General features: G+C 67.5%; 5 protein-coding genes across 5 annotated transcripts; 3 read left to right on the top strand and 2 right to left on the bottom strand.

Moving 5' to 3' along the window:
• Positions 1 to 365: 365 nt before the first annotated feature.
• Positions 366 to 10,996, top strand: ZDHHC5 (zinc finger DHHC-type palmitoyltransferase 5). The gene is made up of 12 exons (XM_068684898.1): positions 366 to 517; positions 2,612 to 3,693; positions 5,705 to 5,826; positions 6,202 to 6,359; positions 6,470 to 6,639; positions 6,742 to 6,844; positions 7,011 to 7,102; positions 7,196 to 7,328; positions 7,695 to 7,818; positions 8,517 to 8,629; positions 8,740 to 9,605; positions 9,701 to 10,996. The coding sequence occupies exons 2-12, from the start codon at positions 3,590 to 3,592 to the stop codon at positions 9,864 to 9,866; spliced, it is 2,151 nt and encodes a 716-aa protein (XP_068540999.1). The 5' UTR covers positions 366 to 517; positions 2,612 to 3,589; the 3' UTR covers positions 9,867 to 10,996.
• MED19 (mediator complex subunit 19) lies at positions 10,985 to 12,840 on the bottom strand. The gene is made up of 5 exons (XM_068684926.1): positions 12,587 to 12,840; positions 12,070 to 12,326; positions 11,827 to 11,923; positions 11,654 to 11,748; positions 10,985 to 11,575 (listed from the first exon to the last, which is right to left on the bottom strand). The coding sequence occupies exons 1-5, from the start codon at positions 12,792 to 12,794 to the stop codon at positions 11,507 to 11,509; spliced, it is 726 nt and encodes a 241-aa protein (XP_068541027.1). The 5' UTR covers positions 12,795 to 12,840; the 3' UTR covers positions 10,985 to 11,506.
• Positions 12,841 to 13,052: 212 nt separating this feature from the next.
• Positions 13,053 to 15,100, top strand: TMX2 (thioredoxin related transmembrane protein 2). Its single transcript, XM_068684923.1, has 8 exons — positions 13,053 to 13,279; positions 13,608 to 13,668; positions 13,821 to 13,934; positions 14,094 to 14,170; positions 14,260 to 14,366; positions 14,439 to 14,504; positions 14,605 to 14,734; positions 14,854 to 15,100. Exons 1-8 carry the CDS (start codon positions 13,091 to 13,093, stop codon positions 14,998 to 15,000), a joined length of 891 nt encoding a protein of 296 aa, XP_068541024.1. The 5' UTR covers positions 13,053 to 13,090; the 3' UTR covers positions 15,001 to 15,100.
• A 275-nt stretch (positions 15,101 to 15,375) lies between these two features.
• SELENOH (selenoprotein H) lies at positions 15,376 to 16,379 on the top strand. The gene is made up of 3 exons (XM_068684930.1): positions 15,376 to 15,530; positions 15,758 to 15,903; positions 15,994 to 16,379. Exons 1-3 carry the CDS (start codon positions 15,400 to 15,402, stop codon positions 16,092 to 16,094), a joined length of 378 nt encoding a protein of 125 aa, XP_068541031.1. The 5' UTR covers positions 15,376 to 15,399; the 3' UTR covers positions 16,095 to 16,379.
• Positions 16,380 to 16,382: 3 nt separating this feature from the next.
• On the bottom strand, positions 16,383 to 18,008 carry BTBD18 (BTB domain containing 18). The gene is made up of 3 exons (XM_068684922.1): positions 17,745 to 18,008; positions 17,370 to 17,510; positions 16,383 to 17,176 (listed from the first exon to the last, which is right to left on the bottom strand). Exons 1-3 carry the CDS (start codon positions 17,941 to 17,943, stop codon positions 16,482 to 16,484), a joined length of 1,035 nt encoding a protein of 344 aa, XP_068541023.1. The 5' UTR covers positions 17,944 to 18,008; the 3' UTR covers positions 16,383 to 16,481.
• Positions 18,009 to 22,486: the final 4,478 nt, after the last annotated feature.

The raw sequence follows: 22,486 nt of genomic DNA on the forward strand, positions 1-22,486 counted from the left end.
CTGAGCTTTGGGGTCCCGCCCCCGCCCCAATGCCGTGCCCGGGGCTCCCCCCGCACGTGGTACGTTCCCCCCCGTTCCCACATGGTACATCCCAACATGGCGAACTGTGCGCATGCGCCGCTCTGCCCCCCGAGGCCACTCCCCATGCCCACACTCTGCCCTTCCTTCCCCTTCCCGCTCTGCGCATGCGCCGCTCTCCCCCTGAAGCCACCCCGCCATACCCACACCCCGCCCTTCCTTCCCTCCTCCCTCTCTGCGCATGCGCCTCACTCCCCTCGAAGCCACCGCCATGCCCTCACCCCTCCCCACCTCCCCTCCCTCTCCTCCCTGCGCATGCGCGCCTCCCCGCCCCTCTCCTTCCAGGCGGTTCCCGGGGCGGCAGCCAATGAGCGGCGGCGGGCGGCGCGCAGCCTCACTGCGCAGGCGCGGCCGTGACGTAGTGGCCGGGCCGCCGGAGCGCGGCGACGGTGCGGGCCCGGAGCGCTGCCCCCGCCGCCGCCTGGGCCGCGCCGAGCCGGTGAGTGCCGGGGGGGGCCGGGGGGGGCCGGGGGGGGCCCTGACCGACCCCGGAGGCACCGGGGCCGCCCCCATCGCGCCCCAGCCTCCCCTGCCCCCTCCCCGGGCCTCCCCCGCCCCTCACGGGCCCCTCAGGGGCCTCCCCGGGCAGCCCCTGGTGCCCAGGCCCGGCCGTGCCCCCCCCCTCCCGCCTCGGTTCGCTCCTCAGTGCCCTTTGGTCGGCTCCGCGGCCTCCTTTGGGCTCGCCCCAACGGCACGGCCGTGTCCGTGCTGCGGGTGTCGGGGGGCTGAGGTTTTGGGGAGCAGGAGGTGAGGCAGGGATCCGTGGGGCAGCCCTGGGCTGGGGGAGGCTCTGTCCCGGCCGGCTGGGCGAGGTGGAGCAGCAAAACCTCCCTGCAGGCGTGCTCCTGGCGGGTTGAGGTTTGAGAAGCTGCCGTGTGAGCTCGCAGCGCTTTGGTTCCCGTGGCCCGGCGGTGTGGCCAGGAGCTCGGCGCCTGCTCCCGGCCGCACGCTGCTGCCCTGCCCGGGGAGGAACTGCTCCTCGCAGCGCGTTTCCGTGCTGCTCTCCGGCCCCGCTGACGTAATGGGCTGCGCTGGCAGGTGTTCAACCTGCCTTCTTGCTAAGCGGGGCCAGATTGTCGGCGTGAAGCCTGGTAATCCCAAATTACCGGCCCCGGGGAGCTGCTCGCGTCTCCCTGCGACGAGAGAAAAGCCCCACGGAGCCTCCCCTTCATCTCGCTGCTGCAGGAGAGGGGGACTCGGCCAGGGGACTGTAGCCTCGTCTAGAGCAAAGCGAGGAGACTCAGGCAGCTCGGCCGCCTTCATTTAAGGCTGGGGAGGTGGCAAACGGGCGGAGCTGGCGTCACCCAGGGGCTGTGGAGCAAAAGGAGCGTGCTGGGGCTGGGTTTCAGCTCCTGGGCGCGGGCGGTGCAGACACGGCGGGCTGGGGACGGGGCAGAGCACACCCCGCCGGCCCGCCGCCCCGGGCTTGCGTCACTGGGAAGGAATGGTTGGGCTGCCCGGCCCGCGGAGGCACGGCGGGGCAGGTTTGGGGCGGGCAGGTAGCTGGGAGCTGCTGGGTGCTCTCCATGGGTTGCTCCCAGCACAGTGAGGAGCTGTGAGGGAAACCCCAAAGGAGAAGGAAAAGGGAGTCCCCGGTGCCGCAGCAGCCCCTAAAGCCTGACTGGGAGGAGCAGGGAGAAGGGCAGGGCCCCAGAGGCGTGGGAAGGAGGGGCTGGAAGGGGCTGGGGACAACAGCAGAGCACGGGTGTCCCTCAGGTGAGCGGGGTGCGGCTGGCCTCTGGGGCTGGGGGAGGGCGGAGAGATGGGGAGAGCCTGAAGGAGACGGGCTGTGGGGAGAGCGGCAGTGGGGTGGGCTCTGCGTGTGGCTGGGAGCTGAGCCCGCTGCCAGCGGGGTGGGAGCACCCCGCTCACGGCTCCAGGACACCACCTGGGTTTCCGAGGTCGGGCTGGCTTTGTGCAGGGCCGCAGTGGGAGCGGCTCCCCCATTACTCAGCCCTTGTGCCCCGCCGCCGGGTTGTGTGACGGAGCCCGCTTAATTACGACGCCTGGGTGTCATTAAACGCACCTCTAATTCTGCGCCGCGGCGCTCCCGACCCCCGCCAGCGTTGAGTCAGCGCCGACCATCGCCCTGCCCGCCCCACAGGACAAAACTGGGGGAGCAGCAGGGGATGGGGATGGGGATGGGGGAGGAAGATGAGGAGCTGGGTTTTGGGGCGGGTCGCTGCCTCCTGCTCCCCTTTTTGGGCCGGTTTCTCCAGCAGCCCGGCCTCCTGCTGCCAGCGCAGGTCCCGCCAGTTCCTCCCCTGCTGGGGACACTGGTGTTGGCCCCGGGCATCCCCCGGGGGACAGAGGCCGGGATTGCCGGCCTCCTGCAGCCTCCGCCCTGCCATTAGGGCTGGGAGCCTTTGATTAGCCCCTTTCCCTCGGCGTTTCACACCAGCAGGGCGAGCGGGTGGGAGGCAGCAGCCGGCCGCCAGCCTGGCTCTCCCCATCCAGGTAGCGGCGTTCTGCGGGGTATTTCCACTCGAACACCTTGATTGCCTTGCTGATTTATTGCCCTTCTCTTTTCCAGGTGATGCCCGACGCCTGATTTTAATGGTTTTATGCATTTTTTTTTTAAACATATGGATTAACAAGGAGCAGCTTCACCTCCTCTCCGAGATGGAGCCGGATGGAGCAGGCGCCGCTCAGGCCACGGGCGAGGCAGAGCCGTGCAGCACCCTCCTCACCTCCAGCACGCTGCGGGGCTTGTGAGAGCCCTCCCTGACAGCTCTGCCCGGGACCTGGCCCCAAATGGTCTCCGCGGGGAAGATTTGATGAAATTCCCCTCGCTTTGCAGCAGCCGGGTGGAAACGAAGCCTGCTGGGAGGCCGGAGGGCCGGGAGGAGGAAGGAACGAGAAGGAAGAGGGTGAAACCGCGCTCCACGGGGCCTTCCCCTGCAGCCCCCCTCGCGCAGAAAGGATTTACAGCTCAGCCTCGCACCAGCTGTTCCTCGGCTTTGCCTGGCCGGGGAGAAATAAATAAAATTAAACGGCCACCGCCGGGCAGCCGGCCCCGCAGCCCGCAGGAATCAGGGAGAGTGCTGCTGTGACTGGCAGGGGGGAGGAGGAGGAGGAGGCCGAGCGGCTCGCTGGGGAGACGTCCCCGTCCCCCTCCTCCCTGCGCCCACCGAGGGGCTGCGGGGCTGGGAGGGCGGCGCAGCTCCCGGCGGGGCTTTGTGCCGCCAGCTCCTCGCCTCCACGCCGGCACGGGCCACGTGGGGACCTTTTCGGAGGCCAGCGCCTGACCTAGGGGCTCTCAGCCTGACGGCTGGGTGAAACCCAGACCCGCTTCTCAGCTCGGAGTTCTGAATTTTGGGGTTTTGAACTCTCTCGGGGCTGTCCGGAGGCCGCAGCGGACTTCTCCCGGCCTCCTGCTGCGGCCGGAGCTCGCTCGGGGAGGCCGGGCAGCGCCTCGGCCCCTTCCTCCTCCCCTCCCCTTCTCACCTGGCTCTGACTCCAGCTGGGCCTGGGCTATGCTGCAGGGCGGATTCCCCAGCAGAGCTCCACCATGCCAGCAGCGTCCGCAAAGAGGTTCAAACCCAGCAAGTACGTCCCGGTCTCGGCCGCTGCCATCTTCCTAGTGGGAGCCACCACCCTCTTCTTCGCCTTCACGTGAGTCCTGCTGCTTTTCGGGGCCCCCGTGGGGCGGCGGTGGGAGCGGGAGCAGCAGGGCAGGGCGGCTGGGATCGCAGGCCAGCGGGCGCGGGGTAACCTGCTGGGGAGCACCTCGGGGAAACTGGGGCACTTTCACACGGGTTTCACTGGGGTGGCTCAGCCAGGGAGGGAGGTGGAACTGATGGGGCGGTTTGTCCGGCCCTGCCCCTCCTACGGGATGAGGGCCCTGCTCCTTGTGGCCAAGGAGCCAGCAGCAGCACAGGCAGGGGGTGTTTTTGGGGTTGCAGGGGGTGTTTTTGGGGCTGCAGGGAGGTGTTTTTGGGGTTGCAGGGGGGATCCGTGCCCGCGGAGGGGAGGAGGAGCCGTGCTGGGAGAGGAGGAGGTGTGGGGCTGCGGGCGTGCCGCGGCGCTGCCTTGCCCCCAGCGCTCTCATGTGCTGCCAGCGACAAGTCCCGGCACAGCCGGGCAGGCTGCGCCCCACGGCTCGGGGAGCAGACCCGCCGAGTTCCCCGGGACATGCGTGGCTGCAGCAGGGAGCAGCCTTCCTCCTCCTCCTCCTCCTCCTCCTCCTTCTCCTCCTCCTCCTCCTCCTCCTCCTCGCCACACACCGCCAGCCGGGCAGGGTTTAAAGTCCCCTGGGCGCAGCAGGGCCCCTGGCAGCTCTCCCAGCCGCTCGGGTCTCGCCGTGCCTGATAAGGCCAGGGGTTTGGGGCCGCCCCAAAGGGCAACGCCAGCCCCTGCAATCAGCGCTCGTTCCCCGGGGCCAGGGGTCAGAGGGTGGCAATAGGCTCCTCCCAGGAGGCTCAGTCCCTCCGTGCCCCACGCTGGGTGCGCGGCCACCCCCAGATGATGGCAGGGGGGTTCCTCCTCCTGCTGGCCCCGTCTGTGTCCCTGCTGGGGTCCTTTTGGGGCTCCATCCAGCCTGTTTGGCTCAGCCCCGCTGTCAGCGTTCCTGCTGGCAGTGACTAACACGGTGATGGGGCTTAATGGTGGCCCTGGCTGCCCTCCGCTCCTTTCAAGCCAAGATTTTGGGCTTGGACACGGCTTTCCTAGAGAGAGGGGCTCCTGGAAGGGCTTCCCCACCTTCTGCCTCCCCTCCGAGCGGGGCTGGGAGCCTCCCGTGGAGTCGGGGCGTTGGGTGCAGGGACAGGGACAGGGAACTCGGCCCTGCCCTTCCCCGGGGCAAAGTCCCCTGAGGAGGAGGCGCCGTGCCCTCAGCCCCATCCACACGAGGAGTGGGGTGGGAAACGCCCCAAGGGCAACCCCGGCTGTCCTGTGGGGCCGAAGCCCTGCGTGCAGCCACCTCTCTTCCCCTCCTCCTCCTCCTCGGCGCCCTGCCCCGCCGGGCTGGCAGCACCCGCCGGGCGGCCTGGGGAGGCAGAGCCGGCACGGCCGGTGCGGCACGGGGCTGCCGGGGAGCCGCTCCCAGCCCCGCAGAGCTCCCGGGGGAACGCCGGGGCGATGCCACCGCAGATAGGTGCGGCTGGGGAGGCAGCGCCCCGGGGAGAGGCGCCCTCCTCCCTCCCCGGCTTCCCGCGGGGAAAGCTGTCACCCTCTGCTTCGTGGCGGAGGCGTCGCGGCGTCGAGACCCCAAGGACTGCTCACCCCAGAGGGTGTTAGAGGGCTATGGAGGACCCCACGTTGCCTCGTGCGCTGCCCCCTCCGCTCTCGCTGCCTAAATCCATCCGAGTTGGGTGCTGCGGAGGAAAGAGAGGGACAGATGCTGCCCTAGATCCGGGGGATTAAACTCCCCGCAGCAAAGCAGATTAGGGAATTACTCTGGCGCCTCCGCGGGGGAAGCCCGCTGCCCCGAGCCTGCACCCAGCGGGGCCGGGTGGGCGCTGGCAGCTCCCTGGCCCCCTCCCAGCCCCATGCAGGAGCACCGAGGCTGCTCGGGAAATGGTTTTGGGGGGTGGGGAAGAACCAAGCTGCCCGGCTCCCCCAGGCCTCTTCCCGCTGCGGTGCTGCACGGCCCCGGGCCGGGTGTCTCAGAGCTGTGTCCCCGCAGGTGCCCGTGGCTCAGCCTCTACGTGTCCCCGGTCATTCCCGTCTACAATGCCGTCGTCTTCCTCTTCGTGCTGGCCAACTTCAGCATGGCCACCTTCATGGACCCAGGCATCTTCCCCCGAGGTGAGCGCGGCTCTCGGCGGGGATCACCTGGGGCAGGGCCAGTTCCTTCCTGGGGGGGGAAAGAGGATTACGGGGCGGGACGAGGGTCGGGGAAAGCCGGCCTGGCTGGGACCAGGTGGCGGCACACTGCGGGAAGGTCGTGCTGGGTTCGTGGCCCAGCTGGTGGGATCAAGTGGTGAAAGTCGCCTAAATCCCGGCCCCTTGTGTGCTCGGGGAGCTCCTCCCTCCTCTGTCTGTGCTCAGCGGTGCCCGTGGCAGTGAGGTGGGCTCGGTGTGGGGGCAGAGCGGGGTTTTGTCCGCTCAGAAGGGCAGTGGGGCCATGGTGTTGGGCGCCCCGTGCCCTGACGCGTGGCCGTGCCGGCGTTTCCCCGCCAGCTGAAGAAGACGAGGACAAGGAGGACGACTTCCGAGCTCCGCTCTACAAGACGGTGGAAATCAAGGGCATCCAGGTGCGCATGAAGTGGTGCGCCACCTGCCGCTTCTACCGCCCGCCGCGCTGCTCCCACTGCAGCGTCTGCGACAACTGCGTGGAGGTGAGAAACCGCCGGGGCCTCTCCCCCGTGAGCCCTCAGCCCTAAAACCCCGCCTGTGGGTACGAGGGGCCGCGGCCAGGCCCCTCACCGCAGCTCCTCCCCGCCCCCAGGAGTTCGACCACCACTGCCCCTGGGTGAACAACTGCATCGGGCGCCGCAACTACCGCTACTTCTTCCTCTTCCTGCTCTCGCTCACCACGCACATCATGGGCGTCTTCGGCTTCGGCCTGCTCTACGTCCTCTACCAGGTGGAGCTCTCCGGCGTCCGCATGGCCATCACGTATCCTTCAGGGTGGTTTTTTCGGGGCAGGGCGTTGGTGGGGCCGGGGATGGCACGGGGCGGAGCAGTGCTGTTGGCTCTTCCTTAGCGTCCCGCTGGCAGCATGGCCGTGATGTGCGTGGCCAGCTTGTTCTTCATCCCCGTCGCCGGCCTCACCGGCTTCCACGTGGTGCTGGTGGCGAGGGGCCGCACCACCAACGAGCAGGTACGTGTGTGTGCCGGGTGCTGCGGGGCGCTCAGCTCCTCCCAAAACACCTCCGGGTACCTCGGGGGGCGAGGCAGACGTGGGCAGGGTGGGCTGAGGCACGGGAAGGCACCGGGGACGTCCCGCAGCCACTGCCCGTCCCCGCACCGTGCCCCTCGTCCCGCAGGTGACGGGCAAGTTCCGCGGCGGCGTCAACCCCTTCACCAACGGTTGCTGTAAGAACGTCAGCCGGGTCCTCTGCAGCTCCCCAGCCCCCAGGTAAGCGCGGCATGGCGTGGCCATGCCCGGGGAGACCGAGCCGCCCCCAGCTGCAGCCCCTCACCTTCTCCACCCTCTCCCTGCCCTCGCCAGGTACCTCGGGCGGCCGAGGGCCGAGCAGACGGTGCTGGTGAGGCCCCCCTTCCTGCGGCCCGACGTGTCGGACGGCCAGATCACCGTCAAGATCATGGACAACGGTATCCAGACAGAGCTGAAGAGGACGAAGGTGAGGAAAGTGGGGGGGGTTGGCATTCCCCCGCCGAGCCCAGGGGCGCGAGCCTGCGTGAGTAAAGAACCGAGTGAGCCTCGTCACGCCCCGTGTCACCCTCTGTGTCATCTCGTGCTGCGTCCCCATGGGGCAGGCACCGTGCCCGGCCCATGCGGCAGCGACCCCACAAGGCTTGGCACCCTCCATCGCCCTTCCCCGTCCCGTTGTCTGCCCCTGCAGCCCTTCAGAGGTCCCCCTTCCTCCACACTCACCAGCAGCCGGGACTGGATGGGCCCAGGGCCGCCGAGAGCCCACTCCTGCATGCTCCCCGCCTGCCGGGGGCACAGCGGGGGCCTCCTGACCGCCTGCGCTTTGTCTCTGCAGTCCAAAGGAAGCCTGGAGGTGACGGAGAGCCAGTCCGCTGACGCCGAGCCGCCACCCCCACCTAAGCCAGACCTCAGCCGCTACACGGGCCTGAGGACACACTTAACCCTGGCCACCACCGAGGGTAAGGAAGGCGAGCAGGGCCCCGGCCAGCCGCCAGGAACAGGCTGCAGGGCAGACCCGAAGCACGTCGGCACGCCGCACGGTGGGGCAGGACGTGCCCGCACCTCCGGGCTGGCACTGGAAGAAGCCTGGGGGCTGCTCACAGCCAACCCTGCTCCATCTGAGGAAGGCAGGGACTGGTCTGAGACCGCTCCTCGGCAGCGTGGCGGCCAGCGGGAGCTGCCGTGAGAGGCAGCAGAGGCAGGTTGGCAGGCACAGGAGCGCAGGCCTGGCTTGGTGGCAAGGAGCGTGCTTGTTGCAGCCTGCACAGCTCGGGCTCGCTCTCCCCGCTCCCCTGAGCGCCACATCGAGCGCTGTTCGGAGCCTCCAGCGTGGGCTTGGCACGAGAGGAGGGGTGAGAGCGGGAGCTCGGACACGGCTGCGTCCCAGTCCCTCCGTGTGCCGCCGGCCCCGCTGACCTTCAGGTCTTGCCGGGGAAGCGCCCCCAGTGCTGCGGGGACCCATTTTCCATCCCCCTCCATCTCAGCCCTCCCCGAGCACCTCCCCTCGACCATTCCTCTCGCCTCCACCTCCGTGGTCTGTCCGCCCCAGGCTCAGAGCCGGTTCTGGGGGGAGGAGGGCACCGGGCGATGCTCCCTGCACACTGCCTTGGGCAGCAGCCTCGCCTCTGAGCCTCTCTCTCCCTTCCTCCCCCCGCAGACAGCGGCTTGCTAGGCAAGGACAGCCCCCCGACGCCCACCATGTACAAGTACCGGCCCGGCTACAGCAGCAGCAGCAGCTCGGCCGCCTTGCCCCACTCCACCAGCGCCAAGGTAAGGTCACAAGGGGATGTCCTACCCCTGGCCGTGGCTTTCTGAGCAGGGGGGGCTCAGCAGGGAGTCGCTGCCTTCCCGGGGGTGACTGCTCTGCCTCCTTCCCCCAGCTGAGCCGGGTGAACAGCCTGAAGGAGCCCAACTCCATCTGCGACGGCGGCCGCAAGCCCAGCTACCGCTCGGAGCCCAGCCTGGAGCCCGAGAGCTTCCGCTCGCCCACCTTCGGCAAGAGCTTCCCCTTCGACCCGCTGTCCAGCGGCTCGCGCTCCTCCAGCCTCAAGTCGGCGCAGGGCACGGGCTTCGAGCTGGGCCACCTGCAGTCCATCCGCTCCGAGGGCACCACCTCCACCTCCTACAAGAGCCTGGCCAACCAGACGCGCAACGGCAGCCTGTCCTACGACAGCCTGCTCACCCCCTCCGACAGCCCCGACTTCGAGTCGGTGCAGGCGGGCCCCGAGCCCGAGGCGCCGGTGGGCTACACCTCGCCCTTCCTCTCGGCGCGCATCGCCCAGCAGAGGGAGAGCGACCTGCACGGCCGCTTCGCCGCCGCCACCGCCGCCGCCTCCCCCAAGCACGTGGCGCCCCGCGAGCCCTCGCCCGTGCGCTACGACAATCTGTCCCGCCACATCGTGGCCTCCATCCAGGAGCGCGAGAAGCTGCTGCAGCAGCCGGCGGCGCCGGGCAGGGAGGACGATGCGGGGCCGGCGGACTCGGGCGGCGCGGCCCCCCGCGGCGGCTCCTCTTCTTCCTCGGACGATTGCAAGCGCTCGCCCCTGGGCAAGAACCCGCTCACCCGCCCGGCCCCTCCCCGCTTCGGCAAGCCCGAGCCCCCGCACGCACTGCGGGCGCGCTCCCTCGGCTCCCCTGAGCAGCCCGCCGCCCCCCACCTGGGCAAATCCGTGTCTTACAGCAGCCAAAAACCAGCGTCTCAGCCCGAGGCCGAGGAGGTGGCCTTGCAGCCCTTGCTGGCACCCAAGTGAGTACGCGCGTCCCCAAATTCTCCCCCAAACTCCTCAATTTTGTCATTTTTTTGCCCTCCCGCTCACCCCCCGTCCCCGCTTCCCTCCGCAGGGACGAGGTGCAGCTGAGGCCGTCCTACAGCAAGTCCAACGGGCAGCCCAAGAGCTTGGGGCCAGCCGCCCCCGGCGCGGGGCCCGTGCCCCTCAGCAGCCCCACGCGCGGAGGCGTCAAGAAGGTGTCGGGCGTGGGGGGCACCACCTACGAGATCTCCGTATGAGGGGCGCCCGGGGGCCTCCCCGCGGGCACGGACACACTGCAGCCCCCAGGGACGAGGGGCGGAGGGGCTGGCGGCGCTTCCCTTCCTCATTTTGGGTTTCTCCTCCCCGTTTTCCACCCCCTCCCCAGGACTCGGGTGCCGCCTGGCGCCCCAGCAGCGCCCCTCTTTCCTCCGAGGACCGCGGGGGGGCCCCCGTCCTGCGGCCCCCCGCCCGGGCCAGCCACTTGTGGGCCTTGTGCAATCACTCGCTCGCCTAGTGTGGTAGGAATGGATTGTTTTTAAAACCAGAATAACTTTTTTTTATTATTATTGTTACCGGATTCTATTTTTTTTCTCTTTCTGAGTTACCAGGTGTGTGTATATATAAATATCTATATATATAAATATAAATATTAAAAAAAAAAAGAAAAGGAAGAAGCAGAAATTATATATCTGACCCCGAGAGAGGGAGGAACAGCCGGGGCTGCTGCCCACGCACAGGCCCTGCGGGCACCGGACAAGAAGGGGAAGGTGCCTGGGGGCAGCGCCCTGCCCCGCTGAGCTGGGTTGGAGGCTGTGGGGCCGCCTCCTTGCTCCATTTTTGGGGTTTTTGAGCCTCCTGCAGCCCCTGAGGGCACAGGGTGGGAGAAGGGGCGAGGCCCAGGTGCCCCACACGCCTCCCAAACCCCCCCTCACACCCGCAGCAGGGCTGGGGGGCGCAGGGGGGTCTGGAGAGCCGCTCGTGGGCTCCAGCCGCTCCGCCCCCGTGGCTCCCGCTGGTTTTTATCCGTGTCCCTGGGGGCTGTAGTGGGCTTTCTGTTGTTATTTCTTCCCCATGGGTGTAGGAGGGGTTCCTGGCTGTCACGCCCTTGGTTTTATTTCCACGTGGGGACGAGGGAGGCCGGCGGGGCGCCGCCCCCACAGCAATATTTTCTCATCACATGCCAAAAAACAAAAACAAAACAAAATGCAGACAGGGAGCCCAGCGCTCCCCAGCCCCTGCCTGGGGCCCGGGGCCCTTGACGCGTTTCTTCACTCGTTCTCTACGGCAATATCTCTCCCGGGGCCTGCGCAGGGCCACGCCATTGTTGTTTTTTTTAATTCTTATTAGCCATTTTAAAATGAGGAATAAAAGGATATTTAATGAGCCATCCCAGCAGGCATGCGTGTGCTTTATTTTAGTGTCCGGGGACGGAGGCTCCCCACAGGGGCTCCTGGTGTCCCTCCCTGCCTCAGCTCCCCCTCCGCAGGGGGGGGAAGGAAAAGGGGGCCAGGAGGGGGGCACGCTGCAGTGCCTTCAGTCCCGGGGCAGAGCCAGGCTGCAGGAAACAGCTCCCGGGGCCCCGCTGCGGGTGAGGGTGCCAGCCGACAGGTAGAGCCACTGCCACCAGCCCCTCCTTAGAGCAGAGACTTTAATTAAAAGGTGAGTAAAAAAAAAACAAGGAAAAAAAAGAGAGAGAGAGAGCCCTCAGTGCAGTCCCGGTACGAGGGGCTGAGGGCAGCCAGCCCAGCTCCAGCACAGTCCACGCCTTCCCCTGGTCCCGGCCCTCCGGGTGGGGAGGCGCCTGCCCAGGTCTCCCCGCTGCGCTCCGCGGGAGGGACGAGTCCATGGCGGGGCAGCCGGGGCCCTCCACGGCCACCCAGAGCTCCCCGCGGCCGCCTCACCGCAGGCTGCTGCTGCTGCTGGCCTGGGAGCTGCCCACCCCCGGGTGCTCGGGGCTGTGCCGGTTCTGCGGGGGAAGGAGAGAGACGGTGAGGGAGCGGCGGGATCAGCACGGCTCCCCGGCTCTCCCCTGCTCCCCCCCTACCTTCTTTTTCTTTTTCTCTTTCTTCTTCCTCTTCCGCTCAGGATCCTCCTCTTTTTTCTTCTTTTTCTTCTTGTGGTCCGAGTCCGAGGGGGTTTCTGGAGGGACCAGAGGATGAGGATTAGCGCGGGAGGGGGGACAGGACGAGCTGACGGCCTCATGGAGTGGCTCCTTACCGGGGGGGACGGGGTCCTGCGTGCGGCTCTGCTTGTGCTTGTGCTTGTTCTTCTTCTTGGGCGGCTGGATGTGCATCAGCCGGCACTGCTCGGGCAGCTGCGGGAGGAGATGGGGGGGGGTTAGAGGGCGCTGGGTGCCCTCTCCTTACTCCTCCTTCCCCCCAGCCCCTGAGGGGTGCCCCTGTGCCCCCCCCCAGCACCCAAAGGCTCCTCCCCAGCCCCCAGGAGTCCCCCAGTGCTCACGGGGCCGGCGTGCAGGCGGAACCCGGTGAGCATGGTGCCGGTGAGGGGCGTGAAGGAGCTGCCGCAGATGGGGGGCTTCTCGATGAGGGAGCGCAGGCTGCTGTTGTCGTGGGAGCCGGGCAGGTCGATCATGCCGGGCAGGTCGGGCAGGAAGTTGCTGAGCTTCTCCTTCACCTTCTTGCCGCAGAACTTGTTGTAGGCGTGCTCCAGGTTGTAGTGCGTGATCAGGTTGGTGCTGCCCGTCAGCTCCGTGCTGCCTGCGGGGGGCGGCGGGCGGCGAGTCCCGGGGCTGCCCCCGCCGCCATTGCGCTGCCCCCCCCCCTTCCTCCCCCTCCTCCTCCTCCTCCTCCTCCTCCTCCTCCTCCACCTCAGCCGCCTCGCGCGCCCATTGGCCCGCCGCGCTGTCACTCAACGCCTCCCCGCCCGCCCCCTCGCCGCCCATTGGCCCGCCGCGCTGCCCGTCAACGCGCCGCCGCTCCCCATTGGCCGCCCCCTCAGCGCAGCGCCCGCCCCGCACCTGGCAGCTCCCGCAGCAGGTAGAAGGGGCCGGCGGCGGCGGCCTTGCCCTCGCCGGGAGCCGGGGGGGCGGCGGAGGCGGCGGCGGAGGCGGCGGGGGGCGGCGCGGCCCCGGCCCCGGCCGCTTTGGCGGGCCCGAAGCCCAGCGCGGCGGCGGCGGCGGGGGGCGGCTGCTCGGCGCCGCCGAACAGGGCCGAGAAGTTCTCCATCTTCCCAGCCTGCCCCGCGCGCCCCGCCCCGCCCCGCCGCGCGCCCATTGGCTGCGCGCCGCCCAGCGCCCGGCGCGGTTGCCGGGGCAACGCCGAGCCCCGCTTTCCGATTGGCCGTCCCACCTGTCAATCTCGCTGCGGTTCTGTGGAAGAACGCGGCGGCTCGGCCTCCTATTGGCCAGCGCGCTGATAAATCCCCGCCTTTTTTTGACAGACAAGCGGGTCGGCCAATCGCGGCGAGGCGGGCGGTGAAGGAGGAGGAGGAGGAGGAGGAGGAGGAGGAGGAGGGCGGCAAGATGGCGGTGGTGGCGCCGCTGCTGGCGCTGCTGTACTCGGTGCCGGGGCTGTGCCGCTGGCTGGCCCGGCCCTACTACCCGCTGTCCGCGCTGCTCGCCACCGCCTTCCTCATCGTCCGCAAGCTGCCGCCGCTCTGCCGCGGGCTGCCCTCGCAGCGGGAGGACGGCAACCCCTGCGATTTCGACTGGGTGAGACCCCGGGGCCTGCAGGGCCCTGTCACAGCCCCCTCAGGGCCTGCCACAGCCCCTCAGGGCCCCGCCACCCCCCCCGGGTCCTGTCACCTCCCGGCACTGCCCTCCCGGGCCGCTGAAGGGCTCCCCGGGCATCAGTGCGGGTTGGTGCCAAGCTCCAGCAGCCGCCGTCCTTGCAGTCCCCTGCAGGGTCACACAGCGTTAGGGGGAAGGGCCCCAACTCCTGACGTTATGGGGACGGGGAGGAGGTGCGGGGATTTGGGGGCAGTGGAGCCAGCAGCCCCCCCATCGTGCCCGCTTCTCACGGCCTCTCTCTTGCCTGCAGCGGGAGGTGGAGATCCTCATGTTCCTCAGCGCCATCGTCATGATGAAGAACCGACGCTCCAGTGAGTCAGGGCTGGGACCATGAGGTGGGGGCTGCTGCAGCCCTGGGGAGCTGCGTGGGGCGGGAGCTGGAGGAGCAGAGAGACATGGGGAACACGGGGCAGGGCGGAGGGGTGCCTGGCGCTGTCTCCTAACCTTCAGCCCCTTTTTCCAGTCACGGTGGAGCAGCACATCGGGAACATCTTCATGTTCAGCAAAGTGGCCAACGCCATCCTCTTCTTCCGCCTGGACATCCGCATGGGGCTGCTCTACCTCACGCTCTGCATAGGTGAGACCCGCGAGGATGTGAAGGGGGGACCCTAGGGTGCTGGAGGCTGCTGCAGCGCCCCTTGGCGTGGCTTTGCCTGCCCCGAGCAGGCGTCGTGCCAGCTGTCAGGAAAGGGGCTGGAGCTCCCTGCTGTTGACCCGAGGCTCGCTATCCTTGCAGTCTTCCTGATGACCTGCAAGCCGCCGCTCTACATGGGCCCCGAGTACATCAAGTACTTCAGCGACAAGACCATAGACGTGAGTATCTCCTCCCCGCGCCGCGCTGGCACAGGGGGCCGGGGGGCCGTGCCTGCCGGCCCCCGCCGAGCCCCGTGGCCCCGCGGCAGGAGGAGCTGGAGCGGGACAAGCGGGTGACCTGGATCGTCGAGTTCTTCGCCAACTGGTCCAGCGAGTGCCAGTCCTTCGCCCCCATCTTCGCCGACCTCTCTCTCAAGTGAGTGCTGGATGCTTGGCGAGCCGTGGGGCGCGGGGTCACGGCGCTGAGGGTCATTTTCTGTCCCCGCAGGTACAACTGCTCGGGGCTGCACTTCGGGAAGGTCGACGTGGGCCGCTACACGGACGTCAGCACCAGGTCTGCAGGGGCGCGGGTGGCTCCCCCAGCCCCGGGTGGCACCGGGGAGCCCCCCAGGCCTCACGGATGTCCCCGTCCCTCCCTCCCCATCCTCCTGCAGGTACAAGGTGAGCACCTCGCCCCTCACCAAGCAGCTGCCCACCCTCATCCTGTTCCAGGGCGGCACAGAAGTCATGCGGCGCCCGCAGATCGACAAGAAGGGCCGGGCCGTGTCCTGGACCTTCTCGGAGGTGGGTGAGGGCGGAGGGGGCGCGCCAGCCCCCTGCCCTGCCCCCTGGGGTGTCACCTGGAGGTGCTGGGGACACTGCGGGGGGGTCAGGGCGGGCCTGACCCCGCTCCCCGCCCGCAGGAGAACGTGATCCGCGAGTTCAACCTGAACGAGCTGTACCAGAAGGCCAAGAAGCAGAGCAAGCCGCGCGACGAGGGCAGCGAGGAGGCTGCCGAGGGGGCAGCGGCCGCGGGGCTGCCCAACGGGGAGAGCAAGAAGGACAAATAGAAGCCCCTCACACCCCTGTCCCCCTCTGTCCCCCCCCTGTCCCCGCACCCGCGGCCCCCCCGTGCCGGTTCGGGCAATAAAGCTGCGGGGGGCGGGGCTTAACGGGAGTGGGCGGAGTCTGTGTGATGTGGGCGGGGCTTCATGCATAGTGGGCGGGGCTTGCGGTTGGGGGCGTGGCCTTCTGGAGGGAGACGCGCCCTGATTGGTTCTGCCCGCGCCGCTGTTTCCCGCGCCGGGCGGAACCATCGCGCACCCCGCGGGGGGGTGCGGGCGGAGCGCGCTGCCGGGTTCTGCCCCGCGGGTGCGCAGCGCGGCGCTGTTCCCCCCCCCGTCTCTCCGCAGTGGTTGGGGCCGCCCTTCCCGCCCCCTCGCGGCCCGCGCTGCCGCCGCGCTCCCCGCATGGCGCCCCGCGGCAGGAAGCGGCGCGCTCCGGCGGCGGCCGGGCAGGGCCGGGAGGAACCCGAGAGGCTGCGGGCACGGCAGGAGAGCGGGACCGGGGGCGGCGGGGCCAGGGTCGTCATCGAGCACTGGTGGGGCCGCGACCGGGAGCGGGACGGGGTCGGGAACGGGGCCGGGAGGGGGATGGGGCCAGAAGCAGGTCCCTGCCCGGCACCGGGATGGGGCTGGGGAACGGGGCTGGGAGGGGGCTGGGAGCAGGGCCAGGAATGGGACTGGGCTTGGGCTGAGCTGGGGTCAGGATTGGGATGGGGCCAGGATCAGTGACCCCCCCCCCCCCGTCCTTCTCGCCCGCCCCCAGCAAGAGCTGACGGGTGTTCGGGCGCAATGCCGCGGCGGTGAGCGAGGCCCTGCGTGAGGCCGTGGCCGACCTGGCCGTGGACATCAACCCCGAGAAGCCCCGCAGGAACAGCTTCGAGGTGTCCCTGGTGAAGGAGGATGGCAGCAGTGAGTGCCCGCGGCCGGGGGGGTGGGGTGGGGTGGGGTGGGGGGTCCCCCTGGCAGCCCTGACCCTTCCCTGTGTCCTCCCCCCTCCAGCCGTGGAGCTGTGGAGCGGTATCGGGAAGGGGCCGCCCCGCAAGCTGAAGTTCCCCGACCCCGCTGCGGTGGTGGAGGCCCTGAAGAGCGGCCTGGCCTAGAGGAGGCGCCAAGGTGAGGAGAGACCCCAGCAATGGCACCAGGACCACCGCACGCTGACCGCCCTCACCCTCTCCCCCCGGCCCAGCTGGGCTCAGCACCCGCGGAGCGAGCACCCATGAAGGGGCGTGACGAAGGGAGGGGGCGTCTGCCCCCCCAGTCCCGTCTCCGATGCCGCAGCTCCCCTGTGGGCAGCAAACGCTGAGCCCCAGCTCCCCGCTCCCCCCTACAGCACCACCGACCCCTCGTTCAGTTCCCCAATAAAGCGCTGCAGCCCCACACCACGAGGCTGTCTGCTCCAGAACTTTATTTTCTCAACAACGCACGGCCTCTGTGGCCATGCACAGGTGGCCTGTCACCTGGGTGCGGGGCAGGGGGCTCCTGGGACCCTAGCCCAGGATATCTACCTCCCAATCAGACTCTGATGAGGGGCTGGGCCAGGCGCAGACAGCACCGGGGGGCAGCCACGGCTCTGCCACCCCCACGTCCACCTCCTCGTCCTCCCCGAGGCCATTCCCCTGCAGCTCCTCTGGCCCACAGGCTGCGGGGGGGGACCACGGCTCCGCCACCCCTCCAGCACCCACAGCCGGCCCCTCACGGGGCTGCCCCTCCTGCACCACCTCCCATTGCTTCCCACCCTCCACCTTCCTCAGTTTCAAGCGCCCCAGGGGAGGTCTGGGGCACGGGGCCCCCTTGGGGGGGCTTCCAGCACGCCCAGGTTCAGCCCCGCCGCCTGCTGGGGGGCAGAGCCCAGGGGAGCCGGGCTGGGGGGCGCGCAGGCAGCTGCGGTTGAGCCTCCAGCGGGGCCCGGGGTGCACCAGGCAGCCCCCCTGCAGCTGCAGCGACTCCAGCTCGGCCACACGGAGCTGCCGGGCGGCCGCCAGCACCTCCTGCGCCTCCTCCGAGGACGCCTCCAGCTCGGCGGTGTAGAGGAAGCGCACCAGCTTGCGCAGCGCCCCGATCTTCAGCCCCTGCAGCTCCAGCACCACCCTGCGGCCCTGGGGGGGCAGCTCCCGGGCCAGCTGCTCCATGAAGAAGGGGCTGCACACCGACAGCACGCAGCAGTGGGCTGCCACCGCCTCCCCTGCGCGACAACAAGCAGCCGTCAGGCCCCATGGGGGTGCTGCCCTCCCCGATCCTCCCCCGAAATTCCTCGGGGGCTCAGCGGGACCCCTTTTCTCTTGCTCCTGCCACCCCACAAGGGGGGTGCGGCTGCACCCAGCCCTTCCCTCGCCCCCCAGGCACCCCCAGCCCTCGGCGCTCGGCCGCCCGCTCACCTTCCGCCCGCAGCATCACGTCGCAGAAGACGTCCTCGCGCTGCTGCTGCTGGTGCAGCCGCAGGAAGGCCGCGTGCAGCAGGCGGGTGCTGCGGTACAGGAGCCGCGGGGCGGCCGCCGACGGGGAGCCCGGGGACATCCCTGCGGAGACACACACGGAGCTGGGGGCGCGGGGCTCAGCCCCCCGCCTGCTGCAGCCCCCCAGGGCAGGGCTGCATCCCGCAGCACTCACTCACATCGCTGTCGCCTCCCTCCCGGCCCCAAGCACGTCCCCGGCCGCCAGGGGGCAGCGGCCGCGCCGATTCTGAGGCAAAACCGCGCGGTTTTGGGGCCCGCAGCCTGCCCCGCGGCCACGGGGCCGGCACCGCCGCGTACCTGCCCGTGCGGGTGGCGGGAGCCGCGGGGTGGGGACGCGCGGACACGGCCGGACAGACGGACAGAACCGGGACACCCGGACAGGGCCCGGACACGTGGACGGGGCGCGCCCGCCGGTGGCTGCGGTTCCCGCGCGCGCGCCTCGACCCCCGCGCCACGTGCGGCCCGGCCCTACCCTGCCCAGCAACGGCCCCGCCATTGGCCCGGCCCGCCAGCCAATGGCGGCGCGCCGGGGTGTTTGGCGGGAAGGGCGCTGAGGGAAGGGGCTGAGGGGAGGCAATGGCGGGCGGGAGGGTGGGCGGTGAGGAGGGGGTTGTGCTCGTCGCGCTGCCCCTTGCCATGTCTGTGCCCCATAATGGCCGCCCTGGCCTTTTACCAAGAGGCTCCTGTTCAAATTCAGCCCCTCGTAGTTTCTCAGGCTGTCCGAACCATGTTAAATGGGGCTCCGGAGGCAAACCTGTTGGGTTCTTTGTAAAACCCCATTAGGGTTTCCCCAAACCCTAACATTAACCACACTCAGGGCTTTGCCAGACCCAGCCCTCAGGCTTCAAAGCACCCAAGCTAGCAGGCCTGAGGGCTGAGCTCCTCCCGGCCACCACCTCGCAGGGCCACGACGTGAAGGCAGCAGGGATCAGCTCCCTGCCCCGTCCCGGTCACACACCATGCCCAGGCTGTGCAAGACAGCCCAGCAGAATTTGGGAAAAAGCTTCGTGCTGCTTGCAGTCACCATCATGACAGGGTTTAAACACACAACGAAGAGAAATAAGCGCAGTGGGTGCTGAAGCTGCAGGCTTCAGTGGTGGCACTTGAGCTCAGCAGCGTCAAAGCCCTGCTCCGGGCCCTGTTCTGGGCTCCCCAGGCCCTCTGTGGCTTTGCATGTGAGAAACGGCGCTTCCAGGGCTTCCTGACGCCCCTCGGGAGGCCGGCCGGCCGCACAGACACCAGGCAGAAAGGGGAGGATTGATAGCGGGGGTTTTGGAAACTGGCCTTCGTGCAAGCAGCGCGGCCCACTGAGGAGAGCCTGAACCGCGTCTTGTCGCGTTATAAAGCGCCCATTGTGGAGACATCTGCGTCAGTCACTCCACACACACACCAACAACAATTGTAATAATCCCAGCCCCATGGCCTGCAGATATTAGCTGCCCGTACAAACAACCCAAGTGGGTGGAAGTTTTCAAGAGCTGCGGAAGAGCGGCAGCCGAAGCGGCGCTGCCGACGTGAAGCCTACAAAGTTTGCTGCAGCTGTGCCATCCCCCGGTGCTTTCTGCGGCGTTATGGACGGATTTGCAATGGATTTTCATGCGTTTCCACATGGGAGGGTGTTCTCAGTTTTCGCTGCGTGCAGAGCTGGCACAAACCGGGGAGGAAAGTGCCTGATTATAGGTCTGGGCCGGGGACTGCTGAGGTTAGTGGCAGTCTTTCCACTGACCTCGAGTGGCTTTGAGGCCAGCTCTAAATACCAGGGGAAACAGCGAAAGGCGTAATTTCATATCAAAGTGCTATCATATGCTCGTAAAAATAGACACAGAAAAAAAGAGAGAGAACTTTCCTCCCCCACCCTTTGCAGTCTTTTGGAGTTACGATAGTCGAAGCTGTGTGTTGGAAAACTTGGATTCATGGGGAGCAGATGATTATTGATTTAGGGGCATCCCTTCACGTGGGTCTCAGAGTACAGCCATAGCTGCTTCGTGGTGTTTTATGCCATGCCTGCACCATGCTGGTGCTGCAGAGTGGGAGAGGGTGAATTTATTCAGCAGAGCTGAGGGAGAGACCCCAAGCCTGACTCGTAAAGCAGGAGCCCTGTACAGCAGGAGCCTGCAGGTGGGACGGTAACGCCGCAAATCGCTTGTCAGCTGGGTGAGCTGACCAGGGAGGAGAAGGCAAGGCAAAGCAACGGAGCCAGGGCAAAGCTAAATTAAAAAATTCCAAGGCGCTGATATCAGAGGACTTCCCCTTGTGACCGGGCGGCTGGCGAGCAGGTGAGGCAAAAATCCCGAGAACTGGAGCAGGCTGAGCCTTCGGTGGCGCAGCGTTTGCACGTCCACCCTCGGGAGGATTCCTGGCGAGGCAGGGCTCTTCCCTTCCCTTCCTTGTGTCGCTCAGCTTCCCACCCTCGTCCCGCTCCCGAGGACATCCCAGAGGCAGGAGTGATCAAAGGGTGGGTGACCCTGTCCTAGGGTGCAATCTTGGCCACCAGCAGCTGCTGCTCTGCCTGCAGGAGGGGCAGAGAGCTGCGAGCTTGAAGGAGGAGAGAAAACACAGCCTGTGCTCCTGGCAGGCAGCAGGGGGGCTTGGGGGGCACGAGCTGACCGAGGTCAGGCTGCAGGTGACACAGGAGGGACAAAGCCCCTGGGCTGCGGGGTGTGACAGGCTGTGCGAAGCAGCTCCTCCGCGTCCTGCTGGTGCTGGCCAGGGAAGGGAAAGCAAAGTGTTAAAGGGCAGAGTCCACTCTGGGTTTGTGGGCTGCCCCAGCAGCCTACAGAAGGAGGCTGGCACAGGCGGCAGGCCCTTCGCTTGGAGGCGTTTTTAGTGTTTCACAGAGGCAAAAAAACGCTAATCCTGGTCACACTCCTCAGCCGCAGCCCCTGGTGCTGCCTCTCCCTCCTCTCCTTGTCTGCCCTTAAAAAGTTTCTGCTATATGACCTGGCAATACCAGCAAACAATCCTCCTGTAGATAGCTGCACACAAAAGGGGCCTTTGACGAGCGTAACTTCTACTGGTGCTCAGCGCCAAATAATGGCAGGCTGGAGGAAGCACCCACACCCTGCTGTCCCAGAGACCCCTCTCTTCACAGACACCCCCCAGCTGTACCCAAAGCCAGAGGGGGATGGGGTCCAGGTACCCGCACCCTCCTTTATTATTATTAACCCTCGCTGCCTGTGGAGGGAGACCCTGAGGACACGGCCAGGTCCGTGCTCTGCCCTTGAGAGCCTGTCCTTGGTGGGGGCCCCAGTGGATGAATGTCCAGCGGGGTTGGGTGAAACCTCACTTTTCTGCTCAACATCTTCAAATTAGGCTCAAAAAGCCCCGGTAGCCCCACCGTGCCCCCTCCTGCTCCACGCAGACGCCCCACAAAGGAGCCGATTCCCCTCCCCTGTCGGGATTCCCATAGGAAGGGGTGGCGGAAGCCTGGCAGCGCTGCCTCGGAACAATGCTGGGCCTGCGGACAGCACGGCACGGCTCGGCACGGCACGGCACGGCTCGGCACGGCACGGCAGCTCCTCTTCCTCCTGCCCCCCGCCGCCGGGGAGCCTTCCCCCGGCTGTAAACAAGTCGTCGTGCTCTGTTCCGGGCGTCTCGTCTGGGGAAGGCATGGGCAGGATGAAAGGGGACGTGCGAGGCGTTATTACCCCTAATTACTGGAAAAGAGGGGAATTTTTTCCCATGCCGGGAACGCAGCTCTTCCTCCCAGCAGGCGGTGGGACGGACTGCTCTGCCCCGCTGCTCGTGTTTAAGCCATTTCGCCCCGATGTGCTGCGGGGTGTCCCGAGGCAGCAGCCGAGGTGACAGGGCGCTATTAGGGCCTGCCGCCCCCGGGACAAGAGGCTTCAAAGAGATCTGGGGCTCCCGTTCAGCCCCACACAGGCGTGTTCGCAGCAGCCTGGCTCATCTTTGAAGAAACCCTCCAGAGACTTGAAAGGCTGCGAAATTCCTGGGCTGACTGAAATAGCAGCGCCCAGGCGGGGACGCAGCAGACACGGGGGCACGGTGACCGACCCACCTCAGGGAGGGTCTGGGGGCTGCTGCGACAGCCACCGGCCTTGGTTTGTCCCTCGCCCGAATTTAATCCCCTTTATTTTTGCATCACCCTCAGCCAACCCCACCCCTGGCCGGGGGATTTGCCTTCCTCAAACACTTGCAGGCGCTGAGCACGTCCTCGTCCTCCCCACCTCCTCCTCCTTGCCTAACTGGGCAAGGCGTATTTACCCCTGGAGTCACCTGCCCCCACCCAAACCATTCGGCAACGCTTTTCCTCGTGTCATTATCTTGCCGGGAGTGTGGCAATCGGGAGCAGGAAGGATGATCTAAAGAGCCTGGATCTCGCCAGCCCCCATCCGGAGGCGAGGCAGCGAATTTGGGATTTTTTGGCTGGTGGGGGCAGCCGAGACCCCCCCCAGCACCCTGCTTATCTGCACGGGGCTCACCCCAGCCCAGCCCCATGTTTGCAGCCCTGTCTGCGTGGGGAATTCCCGAATCTGCCTGGCCAGGTCCCTGGGTGTCGGCCCCCCGTGTCTACACCTCCAAAAGGAGTTGAAGACCCCCAACCCTTGAAGACCCCCAATCCTTGAAGACCCCCAATCCTTGAAGACCCCTAACCCTTGAAGACCCTCAACCCTTGAAGAGCCCCAACCCTTGCAAACCCCACTCCTCGAAGCCCCCCAACTCTTGAAGACCCCACCCCTTGAAGACCCACTCCTCGAAAACCTCCACCCCTTGACGACCCCACCCCTTGAAGACCACCACCCCTGAACACCTCACCCCTTGACGACCCCCAACCCTTGCAAACCCCACTCCTTGAAGCCCCCCAACCCTTGAAGACTCCATGCCTTGAAGACCCCACTCCTTGAAGACCCTCACCCCTTAGAGACCCCACCCCTTGAAGACCCCCAACCCTTGAAGCCCTCACCCCTTGTAGACCTCACCCCTTGAAGACCCCACTCCTTGAAGACCCCCACCCCTTGAGGACCCCCACCCCTTGAAGCCCTCCCCTCCCCGAAGCCCCCCACCCCCTGCAGCCCCCC

The sequence above is a fragment of the Anas acuta genome, chromosome 5, assembly GCF_963932015.1.
Source record: "Anas acuta chromosome 5, bAnaAcu1.1, whole genome shotgun sequence".
Lineage (NCBI taxonomy): Eukaryota > Metazoa > Chordata > Aves > Anseriformes > Anatidae > Anas > Anas acuta.